The 19,879-nt window shown below is 45.6% G+C and overlaps 1 protein-coding gene across 2 annotated transcripts in view; it reads left to right on the plus strand.

Moving 5' to 3' along the window:
• COL28A1 (collagen type XXVIII alpha 1 chain) overlaps positions 1-19,879 on the plus strand; it is an 81,172-nt gene that overhangs the window by 3,564 nt on the left and 57,729 nt on the right. For both annotated transcript variants that reach the window (XM_060280753.1, XM_060280754.1), the window contains exons 3-10: positions 2,044-2,600; positions 5,521-5,541; positions 8,496-8,552; positions 9,090-9,143; positions 9,363-9,404; positions 11,568-11,594; positions 12,360-12,404; positions 17,831-17,875. In XM_060280753.1, the coding sequence (XP_060136736.1) occupies positions 2,044-2,600; positions 5,521-5,541; positions 8,496-8,552; positions 9,090-9,143; positions 9,363-9,404; positions 11,568-11,594; positions 12,360-12,404; positions 17,831-17,875 (848 nt within the window). The remainder of the gene's footprint in view (positions 1-2,043; positions 2,601-5,520; positions 5,542-8,495; positions 8,553-9,089; positions 9,144-9,362; positions 9,405-11,567; positions 11,595-12,359; positions 12,405-17,830; positions 17,876-19,879) is intronic.

Consider the following 19,879-nt stretch of genomic DNA (forward strand, 5'->3'; position numbering starts at 1 on the left):
ACTTTCAAGAGACAATTCTAACCAACAGTAGCTAAAAAGAGATAAAGCACATGCGACTTCCACATGTTTGGATTGGCTTGCTGAAACAAAAATGTTTTAAGCAGATGCCGAAAAGGGTATAATGAAACCATCTGTCTGGTGTCAATTGGCAGGGAGTTCCTAAGTGTGCTCCTACATTAAAAGCTTGATTTCTTACAACTGCACAGCTAGTATTATGTGGTACCTACAATAGTGTCAGTTCTGCAGATCAAAGTGGTCTAGAAGGCATATTTAGGATCAGGTGGACCCAAGTTGTTAAGGGCTATATACCAGGGGTCAGCAAACTTTTTCAGCTGGGGGCCGGTCCACTGTCCGTCAGACCTTGTGGGGGGCCGGACTATATTTTGAAAAAAATAATAATGAATGAATTCATATGCCCCACAAATAACCCAGAGATGCATTTTAAATAAAAGGACACATTCTACTCATGTAAAAACATGCTGATTCCCGGACTGGGAGCGGGCCAGATTGAGAAGGCAATTGGGCCGCATCTGGCCCCCAGGCCTTAGTTTGGGAACCCCTGCTATATACAGTATATTAATTGTGACACCTTGAGTAGCAAATGGGCAAACAGTGCAGACCTCTGAGCAGCGGTGTTATATGCTGAAAGGCTCTCACTCCTGTCAGCAATTATGCTGCAGCATTCTGTACTAACTGCAGCTTCTAGATCAAGCACAAGGGAAGCTCCATATAGAGTACATTGCAGGTATCCAGTTTTGCAGTCACCAATGCACAAACTCCTGGCTTTCCGGGACAGCCCTAGATTCAAACTGCATGCCTGCTCCTTCAAGGCAGGGCAGCCCCACCCAGCTCAGGCAATTGACTCATTTCTAGTTGTTGCTTTTATTTTCCCTATAATACACACATAACAGGCAAACGTCTTAGGGTTTTCTTTAGAACCAGGGCCTTCTCAACATTGGCTCCGACCTGGTGGAACACTCTGTCTCCTGAGACCAGGGCCCTGCGGGACCTGATTTCTTTCCGCAGGGCCTGTAAGAGAGAGTTGTTCCACCTGGCTTTTGGCCTGGAGCCAACCTTATCCCCTCCTCCATTTTCCTTTTCCCTTTCCCTTCCGTATGAGGCTGCATTTTAATTTTAATGTTTATTTAATTTTGTTCTTATGTTGTAATTTAGTCAGCTGTTTTATATCCGGTGTTAGCCGCCCTGAGCCCATTAATAAATTAAATTTATTAATAATAATAGTAATAATACGGAGCAGAAGAAGCCATTGTAATATAAATAGATACACTACACAAAAGGTTGCCTTCAGCAATATGCAGGCTGTCCTGATTATATGAAATGTATGTCATATTAAAGCAGATGTGAGAAACCAATGGCCCTGCAGATGTTGTTGGACTCCAGCTCCCAACAGCTCCAGCCAGCATGGAACAATGGTCAGGGGTGATGGAGGCTGTAGTCCGACAACATTCAGACGTCTTGCAAAAAAAATAAAAAAATAAAATCCCCTGTGTTGCAAAACAGAACAATCTGATAAACAGAAAGCAACACGCAGGCTAAGAGTATACTAACAATATTTATATAACACAGTTGAATTGTTTCTTAATTCACAATCAGAAAACATACGCTATGTACATGGAGCCACGAACTAATAAGAGAACATTTAGACAGCAGCAGTTTTCCCATGCCTATATTAAAGGACTGCAGCCCTATGTTAAATCAACACTTCCAATCCCTAGTGAATGAATATACTTCAGCAATACTATTATGGCTTTATTATCATGTGAATTGAGAACATAGGAACTGCCCATCTGGTCCAGCATCCTGTTCTCACAGTGGCCAATCAGATGCCTATAGGAAACCCACAAGCAGAACCACCACTGACGCCTGCTTGTTCCACCACCTAATGAGAAGAACCTAGAACTGGATTGGAATTCCCCTTACCTCTTCCCTTTCTGTTTGAAAACACCCCATGTTGTTGTTTTTCCCCACTGCGGTTTTGTTCCCTGTTTTTGAATGACTTCTGCCCCATCTTGCCCTCTGCAGCTTCCGTCTGCTTCATCGATATCATCTTTGTCCTGGACAGTTCCGAAAGCGCAAAAGATGTCCTGTTTGATAAGCAGAAGGAGTTCATCACCACCTTAAGCGACAAGCTTTTCCTCATGAAGCCCACCAGGGTCCGCAGGTATGACTTCAGGCTGGCAATCATGCAGTTCAGCAGTTCGGTCAAAATCGACCACCCTTTTGCCGAATGGAGAAACTTGCAGACCTTTAAGCAGGAAGTTGCTGCGATGACCTTTATCGGGCACGGCACGTATTCCTACTATGCTATTTCCAACGCTACCCAGTTGTTCAAAACAGAAGGCCGTAAAATAGGTGTCAAAGTGGCTTTGTTGATGACGGATGGGATCGACCACCCAAAGTCTCCTGATGTGCAGGGCATATCTGAAGCTGCCCGGGCCCTTGGAATATCGTTCATCACCATTGGCCTTTCTAAGGTTGCCAATCAAGCCAAACTGCGTTTGATATCTGGCGATTCGCCTGGGAAGCCTGTGCTCATCCTCAGCGATCCCAACCTATCAGACAAAATACGGGACCAGTTGGTAAGTAATATCTTTTAAAGGCTTCTTCTTCTTCTTCTTCTTCTTCTTCTTCTTCTTCTTCTTCTTCTTCTTCTTCTTCTTCCTCTTCCTCTTCCTCTTCCTCTTCCTCTTCCTCTTCCTCTTCCTCTTCCTCTTCCTCTTCTTCTTATAGTTTCGTAGACTCGTAGAGTTGGAAGGGAACAACACAAGGCTCATCTAGTCCAATACAGGAATCTGTTTGCCCAACAGGGGGATTGAACCCACAGCCCTGAAATTAAGAGTCTCACACTCTACCAACTGAGTTATCCCGCAGCAGTAGTAGCCACCAACGACAGGGCCTTTTCAGTAGTGGCATCCCAGTTATGGAACAGCCATTCCAGGGAATATTGCCTGGTGATCTTTTTGGTGCCAGATTAAAACCTTTCTGTTCACCTACGCCTTTTTAAAAAACCTGATGTGGCCTGGGCCTCTCAGTTTTTAAATCTGAGGCAGTTTTCTTTAACTTTGAGAGTGCAATGATTTCATTTTTTGCTTATTTTGATTGTATGGTTTCATGCCTAATAATAATAATTTAATTTGTACTCCACCCATCTGACTGGGTTGCCCTAGCTACTCTGGGTTGGGTGGCTTCTTCATATCAAAATTGTTTTTCTTACTCATTGATTGTAAGCCACCCAGAGAAGTTAATGTTATGAAGTGGCGTACAAAGGCTGCAAATAAATGAATAATTAAGAAATAAGGACCTGTAAGGAACCAATGTTTTAGCATGGCAGCATCAACACTGCGTGTTGTCATCTGGCTAGCTCTTCCACTCAGGGCCGTCTCAAGCCGGTTGGGCACCCTGGCGCCGTGGCGCGGAGATCGCTCCGGCGTCCGGCGTGCGCAGTGCGCAGTGCGCAGCATGGCTTCCGCGCGGCTTCGCCGTGCAGCACCCTCCTGCCGGCCTGGCACCCTGGCGCCCCACACTGCCGAGACTACCCCTAGAGCCGGGCCTGCTTCCACTGTATTCTTTTCAACACCTGCTCAAAACATTGATGTTTAGTCAAGCCTACCCAAACATGCAGAAGTTTCATGCAGCTACCGTTGATTTAAAATCATCTTTTGGATATTGTTAAATGCTTGTTTTTAACTGTTTTTATTGGTATTTTCAATATTTTATTCTCATCCCCCTCTAAACAGCTTAGAGGGTTTGTTGTTGTTTTTTTTACAAAAAAACCAATCCAGTGGTATATAAATTTTGATAAATAAAAATCAAACAAAATAAAAAAAATTCCTTCAGTAGCACCTTAAAGACCAACTAAGTTTTTATTTGGGTATGAGCTTTCGTGTGCATGCACACTTCGTCAGATACCAACACGGCTACCTACCTGTAACTAAAAATCAAACAGTCAATCAATCAATATGGTGACTGCCCAAGAGGTCACAAAGAATGACTTTAGCCATGTAAGCTCTCCATTCCTGCCCAGCTCCTGTGATGCGCAGTGGCTTGAAACAGTAGCATTCCAGCCTTGTGCCCATTCAGATCATACATCACTCTTAAAGTGCTAACTTTAACATATGAATGGGGCAGCACATTTCATTGGGAACATTCACGGGTGAAAAGAGGGCTTATGTTGGTCAGCTCTTATTTATTCATTTATTTAGAACATTTGTACCCCATTCTTCAGCCAAAAATGCTCCCAGAGCAGCTTACATGCAATCAAAACATGGCGGTCCCTACCCACAGGCTTACAGTCTTAAAAATTGAAATGACACACAAGGGAAAGGGAACAGGGAGGGAAGAGGAAAACCCAAATCCCAACTCTGGCACCAATTTCTAAACAGCTGTTTCCATAATGACCAGCTGGCACAGTTCAGGGGCAGGAGGTGCCTGATGGTGATGAGATGAGCCCCGCTTCCTAACTCCCCCCCACCCCGTCTGATAGAATGGCTGCCCCCAGGTTGACCGTTAGGGTAGAGGAGGCCTGATGGAGCTGGCCTGTCACAGCAGAGCTGATGCACTTGAGTTCTGCTTCCCAGCTCTCTCTCCCACTGCTGGAATGGCTCCCTGCAGATGGTAGCTGCAGGCAGAGGAGGCCTGATGGAGCTGGTTTGCCATAGCAGATCCGATGGAGGTCTTTCCCCATGGCCAGCAGTGGCCTGTGGCTCAGGTGACAGGTGACTGGAGCCTTATGACTGGAAACAGAAGGAGAGGAGAATACTCGGGCCATGCTTGTGGGCTTCCCATAGGCTGGCCAGTGTGAGGTTGTTGGGTTAGCTGGGCCATTGGTGTGTGATCCAGCAGACTCTTGTTACGTTCTTTTCTGGAGATACTGGGCACTGAATCCAGAACTCTTTACATGCAAGGCAAATGCACTACTACTGAGCTATGCCCCTTAATTATACAATGGCATAATGAGAAAGATTAGCAGTTTGCTGTCAAATAGAAACACAGAAGAACAACAGGACGTGATAAGGTCAGACGGCAAGAATTATTAGACATTGTAGAAGACCGAAGCTCTCAGGGGAGAACTGGATGCAGAAGTTGTGAATATATACATGACAAATAAGGAAATGAGCTCCTAGTGGCTCATTAGAAGAAAACATATTATGGAAAGGAATAAGTGATGGGATTTGTTCTGATCTTCTAATAGTCAGCTGGATTTGAGCCATGCTGTTCCATTTAACATATTCATACTCACCACAAAGTTTGGGTAAATAGAGCTAACGACTCGTATCATATCACATTTACTTTGGGATTTCCAGAAGTGTTTTTCCTGCTACACCTTGACTTTACTGTTTTATGATATTGTTTTAGTAATGCTTATTCTTCCAATATGTAAGCAACTTTGTGAGATTCACCTGAAAAGCGATTCATAAATGCCTGAAATAAACAGTGTTGTTAAGCAGGCTAATCCGAGTTGAAATGGCATGTCATGCTAATATATATTTTATCTTCCAGGCAACTCTATTTGATGAGCGGGTAAGTTGATCAGCTTTTGAGTATGCAATGGCCTGTCCATCATCCTTTCCATTTCCACTGTTCAAGCTGTGAGTGTCGTTGCCTTTGTTGTCAAAACAGGCATGGGGGGGGGAAGCTTTGCTGAAGTACAACAAAAGAGATCTTTATGGGGGAAGCTTTAGAATGGAGGGATGAGGGGACACACACAAAAAACAGACCAGTGACTTGAACATGCTCTGCGACCATGACATGTTAGATTATTTTGGGGAGTGGAGAAAACTGGGTGGGAAGAGGAATGAAGTGGAGTGTCTGGACTCCTGATCAGCAGCACTGCACACTGCAACATTTTGTTGCAGGTCCCACTTTTCATGGGGAAATATATGCTGATTCTCAGATAACATTTCCCTGCAAAACAACAACAACGTCCTCATAAGAAAAAGGGATGCACATGTACACAATCATGTGATTCCTCCACGATCCAGCTGGCCCCACCCGTCAAATACATGCCATCGCTACCATCACCACCAACTGGTGCTCTTTCCAACCAACACAACCCAATATTGCCATTCCACTGAATGGCACATGCGTTGTTGGAAATTAGCCAGGTGCCAGGTGCATTTTGCTACTGGTGTGGTTCCAGTTGCAACTACATGGAGATTTCTGGGCACCAGGTTGGCGGCCACAGTTTAAAGACCTCTACCTTAGTCCATCATTTGCACCATTTCCATTTTTACTTTGTGTGTTTCTCCTCCTTGCATACTGGGACAAGTGAATTGTTGGAAGAGCAAGCTGCAGTCAAGCAATGCAGTTGAGATCATAGAATCATAGAACTGTAGTATTGGAAAGGACTTGGAGGATCATCCACACATCGGCATAAACATGGAATTCCCCTCCCCCCAAGTTATCTTTTGCTGTGCATACACCATATATTTAAAGCACTTTCCATGCACCCCACATAGAATCCTGGGAACTGTAGTTTTTACCTCTCACAGAGCAACAGTTCCCAGCACCCTTAACAAAATAAGCTTTACGTAGAATTTACTGAAATGAAGGGACCTAACTTAGACATGTTAATTAACTTCGATGGGTCTGCTGTGAGTAAAATATAGCCTGCATCCACACCATATATTTAAAGTGCTATGATACCACTTTAAACTGTCATGGCTTCCCCCAAAGGATTATGGGAGTTGTAGTTTGTTCAGGGTGCTGAGAGTTGCTAGGGAGTATCTATTCCCCTCCCAGAGCTCCAACTCCAAGAGTTTGCTGTGAAGAGGAATTGATTATTAAAGCACTCTACAGCTCCCATAATTCTTTGGGGGGAAGCCATGACTCCTAGTGCTTTAAATGCATGGTGTGACTGTGGCCTCCGTTTGAATACCACCCACATTTCCCAGGATTCCTTGCGGGTGGAGGGAGAGAAAAATGTTCTTTAAATGTATGGGGTGTGTGTGCAGCTTTTATCTCTTTAAGAGGAACGGATCAAACAGAAACAGCATGGAAGTGTTTTTTCTCTCTGAGAGGCCCAAGCAGCTGTGCAAGGACTAAAGGTCAGGAGCACTCCTCCTTTTCAAGGTGGCTGCCTGGGCCTGTGGGACCAGAGGAGCGGATGCAGGGGTGGGAATCGGAGTGACTTGTTCTCAGAAGCAAGAGGCCAACAGAGACACGAAAGGGAAGTTGCAAGGGAAGGGAATAGAAAAGATTCCATTCCATTGGGGATTTAAGGCCACTTTGGATGCGACAAAACTTCCCATAGGGGAAGCACTTCTGTGTAACCAGGCAAGAGGCAAGATGATAAAAGCACATGTGCGTTTTGCCAGCGCCTGAGTTTTGCATGTTGAGAGATGAGCCATGGAGCCAGGTGATCTACCAATTTCCTATCGAGTGTGAGAAGGGGCGGGGCTTGCTCGATAAGGTGGGCAGTAGTGTGGTATGCATCTTAAATTCTTCTCAGCCAGTTTTCTCCCAATGGGGTTTTGATAGTCATCTGAAAATGGCGGCGGCGGCGGCGGCGGCGGCGGGGGAGTATATTGAGAGAAGATCACATCAAATAAATGTCTCCTGTCTAGCCCTCCTTGGGCTTTAACTTGCCCCCAGACTTGTAGGTAGACTGCACTACCTACAATGTGGCACATGGGTTGTGTTGCCATGACATCTAGTCAGTCTCTGAGAAATTGTAATTGCATTGAACTGCCTGGCGCATGGACACTGTGATACCCATAGCTGTACCCATACCCAACACAATTTTGTGGGCCTCATATAGCCAGTCTTTGTGGGTGATCACCACTTACCTTGTGTGTGTTCCTATAAGGACCAGGGTTCAACTTAGATGCCACACCTGGCTTCAGAGGCACTCAGAAGAAGCAAGACTTTTCACTGTTCCCAAGTGGCTCTGAAGCCAAGAGTGAGGACAAGTTGGAGATCACACTCTTCATCTTAAGTTCCAGGCTAAGGAGAAGGGCGGGCACTTTCTGTATGGCCTTGTGCTGAACCTGACTTTGTGCAGGCACAAGAGCTCTACATAATATAATAGACAAGACACTTCCCTTCTCCTGGGGTCCAGTAAGAACTTCTTCCTGATTATGGTATCCCCCAAAGTCCAGTATTACATTGGAGATGAGACTTAACTCCAGTTCTCCATTTCTGATTGAGGACGCGAGCAACGAGGAAGCCCCTTGGCTTGCGCCTCTGTTTAAATGGTCCCAGCCACGCCCCCCAGCCAGCCGATTGGCCGGCTGGATGATGACACGGCCGGGATCCTCCGGGCAACGCGGAACAATGCCTCTGCCCCTGGAGGAGAGTGGGTGGTCATGTGGTCCACCGCAACTCTTCCCCACAGGTAAGAGGAGCGGACTGGGGGATAGTATCAGGTTTTCACCAGACTAATGAACCACTAGTATCCTGGGACAATTTGGGACAATTACGTTCATAGTTGGAAAGGTGAAATTCTAACATTGCTGTTTCTGTTGAACCTGTAGTGTGAGCAAAAGAGCTGTGAATGCGAGAAGGGAGACCGAGGACCTCCAGGACCACCTGTGAGTATATGTGATGGGCAGTTGGAAGCTTCAGATTTCCTGCTTATAAGAGCAAACTATCACACACAAAAGCTTAAAGGAGAATATAATATGTTTAAGTGTGCCTGAAAGAAAAGAGGGAGGAATTGTTCACTCAAGAACAAAGTATAAAAAGCACCAGGTTTAGTTAGGCTGACCATGTGTTCTGCTTTACAGGGTACAGCCCTCTATTTTAAGGAGTTCTCTGTTTGACAGACTGTCCAGTCCAAATGTGGTTTAAAGATAAAGAACTGTAAGAAGGGAGAGAAAGCAGGGATATTGTAGTTATCCATCAACATTTAGGACCCAGACAGCTGTCTGAGCATGGACACAGGTCACCTGGTCACACTCTTCCCTGCTTTGGAGCCATGCATAGCATTTCAGTTCCAGTAATGATTTCTAAAATTGCATCTATTCACAGAAATTGGGATGTGCAAACTTTATGCAACTCTATGTGCTCTCAAAACAAAGAGGGCATATACTCTATTAATGATATTTCTCTCTCCTTGTCCCCTCAAGGGTGGTCATGGTGGCAGAGGGGATAAAGGTGATCGAGGAACTAAAGGAGAAAAGGTAAATCACCACGAACGCCTCCCTTGTTCTCTTACAATGGCAATGGGACCCGCCTGAGAGGTGCTGGAACTGAGTTTCGGCAAGTTCCAGTTGAAAGAAATTTCCTGGTCTTGACTGTTATATTTTTTAATAAGACTATGGTCAAAGTTGGGTGTAAATGTAGTATAAAAGGAAATAATATTTCCAAGTATTTTCACTGGTTTCTACCTTTTCCCCCAGGGTGAGGCTGAGAAAGGAGAGCCTGGAGAAAAAGGTGCAGAGGTGCGTGAATTATTGCTATTGCCAGTAATTCAATGTGAAGTGTGTTTCTGCTTTCTGTCAAGCCCTGTTCTTTAATCTGTCTCCTCTCTGACTGTCCTGTTTCTTTTGATATGCTCTTTTGTCACAGTGGGACTTTGCAAGCAGAGCCATCATCGTAGCTCCTTTTGCTGCCTTTAACTTATCATCTCAGATGTCACAGCAGCCTATGCAAGACTTAGCTGCGCTGCCCTAGGCTAAGAAAGATCAAGGTGGAGTTGTGTCTAACCACAGCTGGTAGGACAGAAGGCAGGGAGCCCAACAGTAGGTTGGAAACAGAGCTAATGGTGGGAAGAGCCAACTAATGACAGTTTTGTCTTCCTCACTGCTGAGTTCTATAAGGGGAATGAGGAGACTAAGGGGGAGGGGGAAGCTGATAGGTAGTTCTTCCTTAAGTACTGGTACTACCTAAGTCCTAAGAAGACAGGCGGATGGGGCTGGCTAAAGGCAGACTGAAATTGGTGGGGCAGTGTTTCATTTGCCCAAATGAACCTGCCTCACTGGTTAGAGTGCCAGAAGATTACTGGAGAGACTCAGATTCAAACCCCCACTCAACCATGACATTCACTGGGCAATCTTTGGCCATCTAACCATACCTACTTCACAGCTTTGGGAGAACCGTGTTAACTGCCTTGACCTGCTTGGGAGAGCGGTAGGTAGCAAATGTAATGGCGAGGATATTTTGTTGTTGTTGTTGTTTAGTCGTTTAGTCGTGTCCGACTCTTCGTGACCCCATGGACCATAGCACGCCAGGCACTCCTGTCTTGCACTGCCTCCCGCAGTTTGGTCAAACTCATGTTCGTAGCTTTGAGAACACTGTCCAACCATCTCGTCCTCTGCCGTCCCCTTCTCCTAGTGCCCTCAATCTTTCCCAACATCAGGGTCTTTTCCAAGGATTCTTCTCTTCTCATGAGGTGGCCAAAGTATTGGAGCCTCAGCTTCACGATCTGTCCTTCCAGGGAGCACTCAGGGCTGATTTCCTTAAGAATGGATAGGTTTGATCTTCTTGCAGTCCATGGGACTCTCAAGAGTCTCCTCCAGCACCACAATTCAAAAGCATCAATTCTTCGGCGATCAGCCTTCTTTATGGTCCAGCTCTCACTTCCATACATCACTACTGGGAAAACCATAGCTTTAACTATACGGACCTTTGTCGGCAAGGTGATGTCTCTGCTTTTTAAGATGCTGTCTAGGTTTGTCATTGCTTTTCTCCCAAGAAGCAGGCGTCTTTTAATTTCATGACTGCTGTCACCATCTGCAGTGATCAAGGAGCCCAAGAAGGTAAAATCTCTCACTGCCTCCATTTCTTCCCCTTCTATTTGCCAGGAGGTGATGGGACCAGTGGCCATGATCTTGGTTTTTTTGATGTTGAGCTTCAGACCATATTCTGCGCTCTCCTCTTTCACCCTCATTAAAAGGTTCTTTAATTCCTCCTCACTTTCTGCCATCAAGGTTGTGTCATCTGCATATCTGAGGTTGTTGATATTTCTTCCGGCAATCTTAATTCCGGCTTGGGATTCATCTAGTCCAGCCTTTCGCATGATGAATTCTGCATATAAGTTAAATAAGCAGGGAGACAATATACAACCTTGTCGTACTCCTTTCCCAATTTTGAACCACTCAGTCTACAATCGCAGTGTAAATAAATCAAGCTGCCAGTGGTATTGAAACGGTGGGACTTCAAACGGCGTCTCCAAGAGTTGATGGATTTTGAAATCTTTGGAAGAATGCTTATGTATGTGGTGCATAATCATTGCCCCACTATCCTATAGAAACAGCAGCCTGTCTTGCATCTGGAAGCGCTGATGAACACTTCCTTTCTCTCTGCATTTTAATGAAGGGAGCCAATTTGTTAATTCATTTCTTTGCACATGAATATTGACTTCCTCCAATTAAATGAATGGAGAGAGCTCTGTATGAAGATCAGAAGCATGCTATTCTCTCTCTCTCTCTCTCTCTCTCTCTCTCTCTCTCTCTCTCTCTCTCTCTTCAAAGTATGGCATTTCATTCTTTCTCCAACCAGGTTATTGCTCTGCCCCCTGTGCTGATTAAATAGCATATTTGTTTATCATATTCTTGATATTGTATTAGTCATGTTAAAATAACTTTATTTTGTTCTTCTAATAGGGAGGTGCTGGTTATAAGGGAGACAAGGTGAGATGATTCACAAATGTTTGTTTATATAGTATTGCCATATTAAGCAGTTTATAATTAGATGTCTACAAACACAATGCATTAAAAATATAGGGGATGAGTTGTAAAAGAATAATATTAATAGAACCAGATGAAAGAAGGAAGAGATAGGAATACACTCCATAAAGTTTCACAAGCTAGAGTCTTTTGCACTGTAAGCTTCTTCAGAGTAGTAGTATTGTGTTCTTTAGGATCCTGCTCTGGACTGAAAGAGGCTGGTAAGGACTAGTAGGATAGAAGGCTTAGAGGACACACCGGTCAGGAAACTTGAGAACAACTTAATTCTCTCTCTCTCTAACAAGAACAGAACAGTAGCAGGAAACCCCTGACTCCAGCCATATACAACTAAGCTGCAAAATGACCCTATCAACACAGGGCAGGCAGATTGAAGTTTTGAGGGACATAAAAGAGATGCTCCTATGCTTTCCAGGCTTATGGTGATTTTGATGTGTATTTCTTCTGCTTAAGTGCTTTCAACATGATAATTTAGATCAGTGGCAGCAAACCTTTGGTCCTCCAGGCATTGCTGAACTACAGCATAGTCAGTGGTCTGGGGTGATGGGACTTGTAGTCTAGAAGCATTGCGAGGGCCACAGGTTCCCACCCCTGATCTAGATTGTCAGAATAACCAGAGAATGTGACACTTCAACTTCCTCTACAAAAAACAAATAATTTGTATGAAGCATCACCATGAAATCATGCCAATAATATATGTATTTTTTGCAGGGTGAGCGAGGGGAATGCGGAACACCAGGACTAAAGGGAGACAGAGTAAGTACCGTAAACAACTTGCCATATGCATACATACAAGCTGCGTCAAAATTCTGTTCAGAACGTTGTGTGAAAATGCAAAGTGTGTTTTTCTTAAAATGGCAAAAGGCAATTATAACTGTTCTCTTTGAACCTACCGGTGTTGGTGGAAGGTTAGTTAATTGTTACCTTGAAAGGGTTTCATCAAGAGAAATGGATCCAGTAGGTCAAAAGGGAGCAGTTTGATTCTCTGGGAACACCGTGGCAATAGTCACACTGTTTCAGACCTCTATGGGTTGCTTTGAGATTCTGCTGCCTGAACAGGCTTTCCTTGGGCTGATTGAGAATTTCCATACCACTCTAGATTTGAAGTGGCCTATAAAATAAAGCTGCTTAGCAAACATACATAAATAGAAGAGTGTCATGTTCTGGCCCCATGGAGGAGCCCAAGGGGCGCAAGGAAGCGAAGCAGGTTGGTTGTTGCAGCACCACAGAGAGCTCCTGGTGAGCAACTTGCTCCAACTCAGACAGGAAGTGAACTGGGGCCTTTTTAGTCACCGTTTCCAGTCCACCTTTCTTAAACTCCTATACCTTTAAGGACCACTTTACTCTATATGCGCCAAAAGGATCACTAAACCACTTGAGGAAAGCACCATTAGTGGTCTCCCATGGACTCAAGTCAACAAGCCACATGACCCGGAAGCTGTACACCGGCTCCCTCGGCCAGTAAAGCGAGATGAGCGCTGCAACCCCAGAGTCGTCCGTGACTGGACCTAATGGTCAGGGGTCCCTTTACCTTTACCCTTTAACAACTCTCAGCATCCTTAACAAACTACAGATTTCATGATGCTTTGGAGGAAGCCATGACTGTTGAAGTGGTATCACAGTGCTTTAAATATATAGTGCAGTCAGGTCTGTTATTTTCAGTGAGTGTCCTCTGAGTAAAAAAGAATTGAACACCACCCTATGTTTTAAATTTAGTAGGCGTTTTCTTTTTGGAAGAAACATGAGGTATATAAATTTCTTAAACAGATACTCTGCCTCCTTTCGGAGAACTAGGGACCTCCTCCTTGGAGTGCTCCCACCTACACCATTGAAGTTGTGAGGAAGGTGCTCAGTTTCTCAGGTCCAGGAGAAGAAACATTTGGTGGTCCTGGTGTCTTTTTTTTAAAAAAATATTTTTATTAATTTTCCAATTAAAACCAATTATATCACAATCAATATTTCAAATTATACACATATATATATCAATCAAACCGAATGTTATGCCAAATCATCTAAAGAATTTTTTATTTGGGTTCCCATGCTTCAAGAAATTGGGAATTCCTCGCAACTGTCCACTGCCGTCTTTTTTCTAAAGTTCAAATCGTCCTCCAAGTTCATAATAATCCAGATCTTCCCCTTACAGTCACATAGATGTTTTCCACTTTCATCCGATTGTTTCCCAGCCGCTGAGATAAATATCAAACAAAGTTTCACAGATGTTCTTTCTCCTGTGTGAGTTAATCAGTCCAGCCTCCCCATAAATCTTCTTAATGGAGCTCCCTGTTGCGTCGAAGCAGCCCGAAGCAGCGCCATCTTAAAAAGCTCAAATCACTTTCGTTTTCTCTCATAGCCATGAAGATTTACGATCATTATAGAATTTACAGCTTTTTCAGGCAGGAGACCCAAACATCAAACCATAAACTCTTGGTAAATTAATGGATCTCCTTGCCCTATAGCTGAACTTAGCTTCAGGTCGCTGCTCCAATTTAAAGTGCGTCACAGCTCATAAATCCTCCGAGCGCGTCCAGAACTCCTTCCGTCCGACTAGGGGGGGGCTTTTCTCATCGGCAACTCCACATCTTTAAAAAATATGCTCAGTGACAACAGTTATAAAGTTCAACTCACACAGTCTTTTGCTTCTCTTTCACTCCAAACAAGCCAGGACATCGCGTCCGGGAAGGTACGAGGCAACAATATGAAGGAAAATAAAATAAAAACTCACTTCCCTTATCGCTCCGTCCCCATCAATCCTTCTTCCAGATGCAGTACAATCTTTGACTCCTCTCCCTCAGCAGCATAAATTTCTCAGCAGTAAACAGCGCTTCTTCCCCTCCTTCTGAAGTATGTCCATAGATTTAAGCCTAATTATCTTCTTTAACCATGGAAATCCCCGCCATGCAGATTAGCGTCCGGGAGTCCTGGCCCTCGTAAGTGCTCAGCCCAAGCTCCCCCCACTCCAAAAACAGTCGGAGTGGGTCTGGGGGCATCGCGGGCCAGCGGCCCCTCTCCGTAACCCCCGGAGAGGGTAGGGGGTTGCCATTTACTCCCCTAGCAACCGCCAAATTCCTCACGAAGGTCAGAGAGATGGAAAACAGGTCCGCCATTCCTGCAGGCGGAAACCGGAACCCTGGTGGTCCTGGTGTCATGGGGTTTGTTTGATCAGGCCCGTAGCCTCTGGTTCAGTGCTTCACCAGTCACTAGCATCAGGCCTGGAGCCAGGAACCTGGTCGAGCTTCTAAGCCAGTGACACTGTAGCCCAGGCACCCCCAAACTTCGGCCCTCTAGATGTTTTGGACTACAGTTTCCATCTTCCTCGACCACTGGTCCTTGTGGTTAGGGATCATGGGAGTTGTAGGCCAAAACATCTGGAGGCTGCTGTAACCTCCAGCTTAATGTCCAAGTCACTACTTCACTTATCGGTCACAACAAGGAGCTGGAATTGGGGAACCCAAAAATCAGTACATCCAGTATAAATATAAAACAATCCAAATTCAGCCTGAATTGAGAATGAATTGTGGCTTTCCAGATGTTGCTGCTCTTCTGTGAGCCTCCAACCAGCATAGCCAATCTGCCGGGATGATGGGAGTTCTAGTCCAACAGCATCTGGAAGGCCACGGGTTCCTCATCCCTGACGAGAGAGAAAACAGTGTTTAAATATTTTAATTTGCTAAGAAGGAATCCATGTGAACTGCAATTTTCTTAGTTCTTATAGCTCCTTACAGCAGTGGCAGTTTACATGGGTAAAGAAGTTGTAATGGAGCATGTGAAATGTACGTATGTGTGAAGTTAAAAGAAAATTAGTTAGCAGCTGGCAGTTAAAATGGAAGGGGGGGGGAATGGACATAAAGACCATATGTCGAGATTGTAGAAATGTAAGCATTTGAGTTGTTGTTTTTACTGAGGGCAAGGAAGGAGAAGGCATTGAACATCTGTAAAAGATTAAAAGGCCATAATGGATTAAGCACTTGCAGAAACTTCTGAACAGGCCAAAGTTCTCATCACCCACAGGATTCCCACTTACAAGAGGAGATGAAGCGGCATTGCCAGAAACGAATGAAGAGGGTTTTTTTTAATAAGAAAGAAGGAAGAATAAGAGGCAGCAATCATGCCAGTGGAAAATGAGCAGACATGGAGAACACACAGCAGAAGCACAGAGCAAAAGATTGGGACACACAGCACTAATATTCTGGAGCACATTTATGATCTGGAAAGATCAGCACAGCAGTGTAATTGTTTGTACTGTTGGGTGTCCCAACAAAATGTAAAAAAGAAAAGAAAAGAAAAGAGATTTATTGCATAGTATTCATCAGTGTTTACTGGTGTTTCCCACTGCCCAGAATTCTGGGTTTCCCTAAAGGGCAGTCAGCGGAGGGTACAGCTTTTATATTAGCTGAAAATGCAAATAACTGCTGGCTGTTTGAATTCAGGTTGGATGTGGCTCATGTTCACAAGTCTGCAGAGGACAAGCTTAACTGTCATTATTTCCATTGCTGGTTTTGCTTCCTTGATGCCAGAGCCCACTCCTCCCTCCCAACTGCTCACAAGTTCAAAGGGGGCCACTTGTGATAGCAAGCAGCTGGGGCTAAAGTGAAGGACAAGAGTGATACTCCCAAGAGAGAAGAGCACCTATTTTGACCACAGAGTTCCTCCTTTAGCCAAGAAAATGATTGATTTTAGGATGGAAGAAAACATGTACTTGTCTGGAGCATTTTTATCCTCCTTTTCCGTCGAAGAAGGCTCCCTGAGTAGCTGAGCAATAAGATGATCCCTGTAATCGGACTTTCCATTGAAAAGATGTGACATGAAAGAAAAGGGGATTGAGAGGAAGAAGAAGAAATAGCAAACTCCAGCATCAGTTATTAGATATGAATGATTGACTTTATAACTTGTTAGTCATTAGCCATACACAAAGTAGACCCATTGAGGTTAATGGGCATGACAAACTCAGGTTCATTCATTTCAATGAGTCTGCTATGGGTGGGATTTAATTGGCTACCATTCAGAGTTTTCCCCCCTCTAATGACCAGATCAAATGGAAACAGCTGGAGAAAAACAGGAGCCAAAAGCTGCTGGTCTCTCAGCAGGGTGGGTGGCGGGTCCTGCTCCCCTTCCATCCCCCTGGGGCAGGCTGATGGAATGACTGCTGCCAGGTGACACTTTGTAGATGGAGGTTGCTTCTTGGAAGAGCCCTGCTTCCTTTCCTCTTCTCTGCTGCAGACTGATATTCCAGCCATCCAGATACACTTCCTCATTTTCAGAAACTCCATTCCCAAACCCAAGGCATTATTGCCAGGAGAACGAAAATGATCTTGCATGGTCTGCATAGCAACCTAGAGAGAGAGAGAACCTTATATTGATGTCTGTTCAAAATATATTTTGCGATTGATCTGTTTTAAGCCGTCATGGCTTCCTCCCAGAAACTCTGAGATTTTTTAACTTCCTAAGGGTGCTGAGCAGTCTTTGTTTCCCCCTTCCTTCCCTTCTTAGAAGGTAACAATCCCCAGGATTACTTGCCCTGCTCTGATGACAACAAACAGGGGTACAATGGAGATGGGGAGGAGCAGAATTGCTCTTGTAGGTCATTTCACAGCCTTTGCCATGTACAATGTTGTACAGGCTTTGTACATGAGATGAGGAACCCTGCAAAAAACCAAAACCAAAAAGGAGCAGCCTCACCAGCTACATTTTGAGAACCTGAGCGTGTGCAACTATATAGGGAATGGGTTTGGGATTTGCTACCATGGCCCTGTTTTCCCCTTTGCACATTCAGCTAAAGCTGCTTATATTTTGAGGGCAGTATGCTACATGGTGCTGAATATTTCCCAGCATAGATCTACTAGACCAGCCTTTGCCAACTTAGTGGCCACCAGATGGTTTGGACTGCAACTCCTATCCATCCCTGGGGCAGAGAGGAATTGTAGTGCAAACCATCTGGAGATGACTAGGTTGGCCAAGGCTGTGGTAGCCCATTGACAAACCCTAGTTTCAGGTCAGAGATCTGAAATGGACAGAACATGGAGGAGCAACCAGTAAAGGGGAAATTTGGGCAAATCTGCCTTACACCGATATGTGCAGATAATAGCAACCATAGCTGCAGGGAGAGAGCTGAGAAGTGTTTTAGTGAGCCTTGGCTGAATCAGAACTTGCAATTAATATTTCTAATTTTTGTTTTATTTAAACAGGGGCTAGAAGGCCCTTTTGGCCCAAAGGGACCGAGAGGACCTCAGGTAAGTTTGTTTACAACCTAATTCTATGTGAAGATTATTATTCGTTTGCATTATTCAACTCCAGGCAGCGGCAGAGCTTCATGCTTCGCCACCAGTGACGTGGCGCGCGTTTTGGGGGCGGGGCGGGCAGCGGCGATGGCGCCCCTGGGATCGCGTCGCTCGGGGCACACCACCCCTATCTTCCTACGCCCCTGACTCCAGGGGATATTGGGCTTGTGATGTGTAGATTACTTTGGCTAGAGGTGGTAAATCTGTGCCCGGGCTATACTTCAGCAGAACTACCGTGTTTCTCATATTATAAGACATGTCTTATATTAATTTTTTCCTCAAAAAAACACGACATGGCTTATTTTCAAGGGATGTCTTATTTTTTAATAAAGTGCACGCGGGCGCTGTTTGCTGGGCTTGTCAAGCCCAGCAAACAGCGCCCGCCGATCTTCGGTGACAGGCGGGGGTGGGCGGAGCGCGGAGAACGATCTCCGCTTCACCCCCACCCCCGCCTGTCACACAGCACAGGTCCGAAGATCGGCGGGCGCTGTTTGCCGGGCTTGTCAAGCCCAGCAAGGAGCGCCCGCCGATCTTCGGTGACAGGCGGGGGTGGGGGGAGAGCGGAGAACGATCTCCGCTTCCCCCCACCCCCGCCCGTCACACAGCACAGGGCCGAAGATCGGCGGGCGCTGTTTGCCGGGCTTGTCAAGCCCAGCAAGGAGCGCCCGCCGATCTTCGGTGACAGGCGGGGGTGGGGGGAGAGCGGAGAACGATTTCCGCTTCCCCCCCACCCCCGCCCGTCACACAGCACAGGGCCGAAGATCGGCGGGTGCTGTTTGCCGGGCTTGTCAAGCCCAGCAAGGAGCGCCTGCCAATCTTCGGTGACAGGCGGGGGTGGGGGGAGAGCGGAGAACGATCTCCGCTTCCCCCCCCACCCCCGCCTGTCACACAGCACAGGGCCGAAGATCGGTGGGCGCTGTTTCCCGGGCTTGTCAAGCCCAGCAAGGAGCGCCCGCCGATCTTCGGCTCTGTCCCCCGATGCGCTACGGCTCGGGGAAGCAGGCAGGGAGCTCCTGCTGGGTCCCGCGGCTTCGCCTCTCGCTCGGTCGGGGCTTTGCGATAGTGCTTATTTTCGGGGGATGTCTTATTTTTAACCAACCCTTTGAAATCCTGTCATGGCTTATTTTTGGGGGATGCCTTAAAATATGAGAAACACGGTAGGTGGCACCTTCTCCTGTTCCATGTGCAAAATATGACTGGATTCATAGCAGTCAAGCCTTTATTCAACACTTGTGATGGAACAGCATCTTCCACCACACCTGAGGGAAGCATACCCAACTCTGTCTTCCAACATCACACACACACACATCACTGTACACACAGATCTGCGCTACAACAGTTCACCACCACTGCCTGCCCAGCGTCACCTGCCACTACATTCTGCTGAATGGTAGAGCCGGCCCTACATTTCAAGATACATGACTGAATGGCCCTTTATGTGAGTTCCTGCCTCTCCAAAGCCTGAAGAGATGCAGACTCTGCACGTTTATCACCTCACTGTCTTGTCTGTGTATGCAGCAGTTGTTGCATGCCGGCATTCCCTGCCCTGTCTCAGATCTAACTCGAATAGAAATGTCAAGGGGATGAAGCTATTGGACAATTAAAAATTAGTAAGTCACCAGGGCCAGCTGGCTTATGCCCAAGAGCTCTTTGAAAACTCGAAACCAAAATGATTGATTAGCTAATAAAAATACTGTATGCAACTTAGCGCCGCAGTGGGCCTCCTTACCAGAAGACTGTAAGATAGGCAGATAAACACCAATTTATAAAAGGTAGATAAACACCAATTTATAAAAGGTAGGTGGAGCAGAGCCAGGAGATTACAGACCTGACAGCCTAACCAAATTTCCTGGAAGCAATTATTAAAATTAACCCCCTCTCCTGCAATAATAAGTAAATATGAGAAGAACAAGTCATGCTGAAGAAAAATCAGCATGGCTTCTACAGCTGGAAAAG

Source organism: Zootoca vivipara, chromosome 12, assembly GCF_963506605.1.
Source record: "Zootoca vivipara chromosome 12, rZooViv1.1, whole genome shotgun sequence".
Classification (NCBI taxonomy): domain Eukaryota; kingdom Metazoa; phylum Chordata; class Lepidosauria; order Squamata; family Lacertidae; genus Zootoca; species Zootoca vivipara.